This window comes from Babylonia areolata, chromosome 9, assembly GCF_041734735.1.
Source record: "Babylonia areolata isolate BAREFJ2019XMU chromosome 9, ASM4173473v1, whole genome shotgun sequence".
NCBI lineage: Eukaryota > Metazoa > Mollusca > Gastropoda > Neogastropoda > Buccinidae > Babylonia > Babylonia areolata.
This window is the reverse complement of record NC_134884.1, coordinates 40,383,573-40,391,072: the sequence shown is the minus strand read 5'-3', so window position 1 is coordinate 40,391,072 and position 7,500 is coordinate 40,383,573. Positions and strand designations below refer to the sequence as shown.

Here is a 7,500-nt window from a genome sequence, read left to right as displayed (position 1 = left end):
ACACACACACACACACACACACACACACACACACACACACAGAGAGAGAGAGAGAGAGAGAGAGAGAGAGAGAGAGAGAGAGAGAGAGAAAGGAGGCAGACACAATTACAAGGCATTATATTATTGTCCATACCTATCCTGAGCTTGAAGTTGTTGAAGGAGTGTTTGTTGATGTCGTCCAGAACCTTCATGATGGCCAGGGCAAACTCCGCCATGGTGGACACGTTCCTTTGCATCTCCTCTTTGCTCTGCGCACAGTATTGTCACAGTGTTGTGTTGTGTTTGTGTTGTGTTGTGTTGTGCTGTGCTTGTGCTGTGCTTGTGTTGTGTGTTGTGCTTGTGTTGTGCTGTGTTTGTGTTGTGTTGTGCTGTGTTTGTACTGTGTTGTGCTGTGCTGTGTTGTGTTGTGTTGTGCTGTGTTGTGCTGTGTTTGTGTTGTGTTGTGCTGTGCTGTGCTTGTGTTTGTGTTGTGCTGTGCTGTGTTTGTGTTGTGCTGTGTTGTGCTGTGTTTGTGTTGTGCTGTGTTGTGCTGTGTTTGTGTTGTGTTGTGCTGTGTTTGTGTTGTGTTGTGTTGTGCTGTGCTGTGTTTGTGTGTTTGTGTTGTGTTGTGTTGTGTTGGTGTTTGTGTTGTGTTTGTGTTGTGTTGTGCTGTGTTTGTGTTGTGTTGTGTTGTGCTGTGCTTGTGTTGTGCTGTGCTGTGTTTGTGTTGTGCTGTGCTGTGTTTGTGTGTTTGTGTTGTGTTGTGTTGTGTTGTGTTGTGTTGTGTTGGTGTTTGTGTTGTGTTTGTGTTTGTGTTGTGTTTGTGTTGTGTTGTGCTGCGTTGTGTTACGTTGTGTTGTGTTGCATTGCGTTGTGTTGTGTTGTATTGTATTTATTGTGTTGTATTATACTGCAATGCATTGCACTGCGTTGTTTAGCATTGTATTGTATTGTGTTGTGTTGTGTTGTGTTGTGTTGTGTTGTGTTGTGTTGTGTTGTGTTGTGTTGGTGTTGTGTTGTGTTGTGTTGTGTTGTGTTGTGTTGTGTTGTGTTGTGTTGTGTTGGTGTTGTGTTGTGTTGTGTTGTGTTGTGTTTGTGTTGGTGTTGGTGTTGTGTTGTGTTTGTGTTGTGTTGTGTTTGTGTTGTGTTTGTGTTGTGCTTGCGTTTGTGTTGTGCTTGTGTTTGTGTTGTGTTGTGTTGTGTTGTATTTGTTGTGTTGTGTTATACTGCAATGCATTCCACTGCGTTGTTTAGCTCTGTATTGTATCGTATTGCATTGTATTGTATTGTATTGTGTTGTGTTGTATTGTATTGTGTTGTGTTGTACGTAGTGTGCTGTGATGTGTTGTGTCGTGCTGCGTTGCGTTTTATTGAGTTGCATTGCGTTGCGTTGAGTTGTGTTGCGTTGCGTTCCTTAGCATTATATTGTGCTGTGGTGCGTTGCGTTTTGTCGCGTTGTGGTGTGTTGTACTGTACTGTACTTTATTGTATTGTGTTGCATTGTGTTGTGTTGTGTTCCGTTACATTGCTTTATATTACATTGTATAACACACACACATAATTTTATATATATATATGTGTGTGTGTGTGTGTGTGTGTGTGTCCTCCTTGTTCTTCTCCTTCTCGTTCTTCTTCTTCTTCCGATTCTTGTAATCATCACCATCGTCATCATCATCATCACCATCACCATCGTCATCGTCATCATTATCATCACAGCACATCGAACACTGTACTGAAGTGTCCAAGCGCAACAGACCTGCTTCCTGGCCATTGTAGGCTGAAGGCCCGCGGCGGCCATGTAGGTGCTGCCAATGGTCTTGATCTTCTCCACGTCCTGAAAGTGCGGCTGGATCAGCAGCTGTAAACACACACACACACACACACACACACACACACAATCAAAAACCGAAGTCATGAAATGATGGTGTCCACTACAAACAATACTCGAAAATCACAATCTATTCAATAAAATTATGTGTAATTGCCGTATTCGATGGTTCAACAGATTAAACGAAACAAAACGAAAAGCGAAACGAATTTCCATTTCACGAAGGTAGCGGAGCAAGCCAACCGCTTTTTATTTATCATTTATTATCATTATCACTATTATCATCAACATCACCATGGTCGTCGTCATTTTTATTATTATTGTTATCATTGTTAACTTTGTTATTACTATTATTTACTATATATATATATATATATATATATATATATATATATATATATATATATATATATATATATATCGGTATAAAGACAGGCCCGGCGCTTCCTTTTTTGAAGAAGTGTCTGGGTTTGTTCCAATGTACCTTTTATTTACCTGTGTGCTAGCTGAATCGGAAGCGTAGGCAGCACTGACTTGAAGTTGTGTACCTTGTGGATGGAGAGAGTTACCACTCTTTACTATTTGTTAATCAGTTCATCTCCTGGCCTCATTATTTGTTAATTTCCATATGTATATATATATATATATATATATATATATATAATATATGTATAGATTAAGGCTTTGCTTTTACGGTCATCGGGATTCTTCTTCTTCTTCTTATTCGTTCGTGGGCTGCAACTCCCACGTTCACTCGTATGTACACGAGTGGGCTTTTACGTGTATAACCGTTTAACCCCGCCATGTAGACAGCCATACTCAGCTTTCACGGGGTGGAACTCATTGGGATTCTGATTTCAATGCGTCTAGGGCTCCAGCAGTTTGATGCAGACAAGGGTAAAAAAAAAAAAATACAAGAACGAGAAGAAACAACATCACAAAGCAAACAAACAAACAAAATAACAACAAACAACTGTGTTGGGTCTTGGATGATTGCAAGGAAATAATCTGAAAACATTTCAATTGTGTGGATACAGAGAGAACTACAAAAAAAGAAGAAAAAAAAGGAGAAAATGGCAAAGAAAGGGCCGTTAGCCTTCCACAGGCAGACAATGAGTTATAATAAGAACTGTGGTGTGTAGGGCTCAGATTAGGAAGGCGGGGCCAAAAATCCTCCTCTTCCGCCGTTTTAACCTTCCACTTTCCCTCAACCGAAGCCAGGTACCCCAATTCACACGTCGCTGTACTTTATGGTATTGGCTTACTTAATGCAGGTACGTTTATGTATGCATAAATCATTGTTCTTCTTCTTCGTGCTGTTCTATTTGTAAACGCCACGTGCTTACTGTCTGGGAAATGTGTGACTCAATCCTCATTATCATTCTTCTTTTTCTTAGCAGGAGCAATTGTTGTAGTTGTAGCAGCAGAAGTTCTAAAGACCAAACAATGATCCAGCGCATGTGAGCAGACTATCTCCCAGCCACTCCTCTTCCCCCCCACCACACCCCAAACCCAGACCCTCTCCATTCACATCCCCCAACCCCCTTCCTCCTCCTCCTCCTTCCCCCCACGCCCACTCGCATACCCCTCCCCTCCCCCAGTCCCCCTGCCACGACCAAACTGCTTGGCCCCCACACCTGGTCAAAGTCGGAGATGATCTCATTGAGGACCCTCAGACATTCCAGCCCCTCCTGGTTGGCCGCCGTCTGCTGGTAGAAGTCCTTGAAGCCCGGCATGGAGGCGAACATCACGCTGGCGTGAGCGTAGTCCTCGTGGTAGAGGTCCTGAAATCACGACAATGAATGAATCTTTTATTTTCCAATGGTGAAGATAATTATCAGCACACTGACCGATTTACATATCTACCGGTGTTCGATGCGACACACGAACATATGCGCATATAAATGTAGTCATATTCAGTTCAGTTCAGTTTACTCAAGGAGGCGTCACTGCGTTCGGACAAATCCATAATACGCTACACCACATCTGCCCAAGCAGGTGGCCTGACCAGAAGCGTAAACCAACGCGCTTAAGTGAAATTCAATTACATACATATATACATGTACAAGGATAACCACAGCGTCAAACTGAGAGACACAGCATGAAAGGAAGAGATTATAGGTTGATGTCCATCCAACAGGACGTGACAGGGCGTAACAGCCCGAGTGGTTGATTAAAGGTGTTGGACTTTCAATCTGAGGGTCCCGGGTTTCAAATTCCGGTCACGGCGCCTGGTAGGTAAAGTGTGGAGATTTTCTTTATTTCTTTTTTTTTCCCCCGATCATCCATGTCAGCAGATGTACAGACCTGCCAGTGCCTGAAACCCCTTCGAGCGTACACGCATACGGAAGATCAAAATGCGCTCGTTAGATATCCCCCAATCCACGTCAGCGTTCGGTGGTTTGTTGAAACATTAACATACCCAGCATACCCCCCCCCCCCCCCCTCCCGACCCACCCCGAAACGGAGTATAACTGCCAACACGGCGGCGGTAAAAACGATAATACACGTAAAAGCCTATTTGCGTATACGAGTGAATGTGGGAGTCGCAGCCCACCAACGAAGATAGATACATAGATAGGTAGAGGAGAAGATAGATAGATAGGTAAATAATTATATAGATATATAGATACACAGATAGATAAATAAACGAATAAACAAATAATAGATAGATATAGCAAACAACAACAACTAAACAATAGATAGATAGATAGATAGATAAAATTGAATCAGAAAATAAGCAAAACAAATAAGTACATAAATAAACAAATAAATAAATAAATAGATGGATAAATAAATAGAAAAATAATTAAATGAATAGATAAATGAACAAATAACTAACTAACTAACTAAATAACTAACTAAATAAATAAATAGATAAATGAATAAATGAATACATAAATGAATAAATGAATGAATAACTAAACAACCAACCAATAAGCATGCTTGAAGTTGTGTACCTTATGAATGGAGAGAGTTACCACTCTTTACTATTTGTTAACCAACCAACCAACCAGCCAACCAACCAATCAACCAAATAGACAAACAAACACACAAACAAAACACTACCACACAAAACAAACAAACAAACAACAACAAAAAGTCCACAGCAGTCACGTACATCACACTTCCGGGAGGACCTGAGAAAGTAGGCGGCCACGTGTGCCGGCAGGATGTTCTCCAAGAGGATCTTGTTCATGGCCGCCGCCCGCTTGAAGAGCTCCGTCTCTGTCCGGAACTGCAGCTTCCACGAGTGACCCAGACGGTTCGTGTACTCTATCTGCATGGGAGGGAGGGAGGGAGGGAGGGAGGGTTGGGTAGGGCCGCGGGTCAGGTAGGTAGGACTTTTTGATGATGGTGATGATGATGACGATGGTGATGGTGATGGTGATGATGATGATGGCGATGGTAGTGATGGTGGTGGTGGTGGTGGTGAAGAAGAAGAAGAAGAAGAAGAAGAAGAAGAAGAAGAAGAAGAAGAAGAAGAAGAAGGTGGTGGTGATGGTAGTGGCGGAGATGATGATGGTGATGATGGTGATAATGATGATGAGATGATGACGATGATGGTGGTGACGACGATGATGATGATGATGATGACAGTGGTGGTGATGATGATGATGATGACGATAGTGGTGGTGATTATGATGATGATGATGGTGGTGGTGGTGATGGTGGTGATGATGATGATGATTATGATGATGATGATAGTGATGATGATGGTGATAATGATGACGGTGATGATGACGATGATGGTGATCATGATGATGATCAATGTTGTTGCTGTTGTTATTGTTGTTGACATTGTTATTGTTATTATTGTTATTACTATTATTATCATCGTCATCATTATCATTCCTTTTTTGAATTTGTATCTATTGGAGTGAGGGGAATCACAGAAAAGTGCTTTTCCCGAGGACACAACACCATTTCGCAAAGGGTGCCTCGTACCTCCAGACTTTTTTTTTTCGTCGTTATTTCAAATATTCTTACTGTCATTGTAAGGCACAGCAGTGCTATAATGATGATGATGATGATGATAACACTATTACTACTACTACTACGACTTATAAAATAATTGTTACCATAATCATAATCACAATAAAGATGGTGACATGAAGCACACACACACACGGAAACAAATAACAACAACAACATGATGCTACTACTACCACTGCTAACAATAATAATACCAACAGTAATAATGACAACGATAATAACAACAGTGATAATAACGGTAATCACCATCACCATCACTACTACATATCATACCTGTCTGTCCATGCAGTGCATGGTAACAAACATGATCAGGAGGTAGATGGACGTTTTGACAGACAACGGTACATCCACAGTGCGCCTGCACGATATATAGCAGGTACAGGATGACTTTATCATTTCCAAAAGAGACATTGTTGACACGTTTAACAACAACAACAACCATAATGATACTACTACTACTACTACTACTGATATAATAATAATAACAAAGGCGACATATAAGAAGGAGCATTAATTTTCATCCTACTGCGTACAACGTTTCATCTTCCAATCAACAAAATCATAAACAAAAATTTATAATAGCACAAGCTTCCCTCAGTACATTCTCTTTTTTCCAATTCCCCATGAAAAAACAGATAAGAAAGATATTAATGATTGATTGAATTAAAAAAAAATCAATATATTTCTTTAATTGACTAAAGTAAATGAAATTAAAACAAAATAAAGGGAAGTAAATGGATATATAATCAAAATGCAATGTGCACAATAGTACACAGAGGTAAAGAGCGATAAACTCACCCTTCAACGAAACTTTGTTGTGCACTGGTAGTAAGTGTTGATTTTGCTGAACAAAAGTAGGGCAATCATCAAGTGCAAGAAGTCTAAAATAGCCAATGATGACTGCACGCTCTGTCTTATCTCAGTGAGGTGACAGCCGTTCACTGACGGACATGCTCGTCAGCAGCAGTGAGAGGGTTAATGCGTCGTGTTGTGCCATCAGCCAAGTTCAGACCTAAATCGCACCAGAATATCGAAGGAAAAATCTTCTTCTCTGTCATGGCTGCAAGACTGACAAAATATCTCACAGAACCTCGCCATAGATATTGGTGCGAGAGGATTTGCCGGCGCATCTGCCTACAGCCTCATGAAACAGCTGTCGATTTCTCGCAGAGAGAGGACATGGGCTCTCAAGGCAATGGCAGAAGCAGCAGAAAAGAGTTCCAGCTGGATCTGGTCGAGGAGGAATGAAAGTAAACTCCATAAGGATTCAATTTCCTACTCAAACTAGGCGTACGATGGCTCAGTGGTTAAAACGTCTGCCAGAAAAGGTGACTCATTCCTGAGGTGGCGACCACCCTGGATGCGTGGGTTCGAACCTGCTGAGGACCAGGGGAATAAAAAAAACACACGAAAAGGCGGCAATACAAGGGCATCCAGGAGTCATGACCTGGGTGCGGCCCGGCCCCCTTAGAGTGTAAAGAGTTAAGGGCCGAAACACTTGACTGAGGGGGGGCTTCTTCTCTGAAGACCTTGTACTGTCCAGTTCTCCCTAGAGTTTCCTATCACCGATACACTCACCCGTCAATGAAACTTTGTTGTGCACTGGTAGTAAGTGTTCATTTCACCCCCCTCCCTCCGCACCCCCCATGCCCCCACTACACAACTAACTAAAAATTCCCACCCACACCATCATCCCG

General features: G+C 41.8%; 1 protein-coding gene across 2 annotated transcripts in view; it reads right to left on the bottom strand.

The window, feature by feature from the left end:
* LOC143285870 (adenylate cyclase type 2-like) overlaps window positions 1-7,500 on the bottom strand; it is a 158,656-nt gene that overhangs the window by 2,597 nt on the left and 148,559 nt on the right. For both annotated transcript variants that reach the window (XM_076593309.1, XM_076593310.1), the window contains exons 20-24: window positions 6,077-6,161; window positions 4,929-5,087; window positions 3,445-3,591; window positions 1,736-1,837; window positions 134-248 (exon numbers count right to left, since the gene is read on the bottom strand). In XM_076593309.1, the coding sequence (XP_076449424.1) occupies window positions 134-248; window positions 1,736-1,837; window positions 3,445-3,591; window positions 4,929-5,087; window positions 6,077-6,161 (608 nt within the window). The remainder of the gene's footprint in view (window positions 1-133; window positions 249-1,735; window positions 1,838-3,444; window positions 3,592-4,928; window positions 5,088-6,076; window positions 6,162-7,500) is intronic.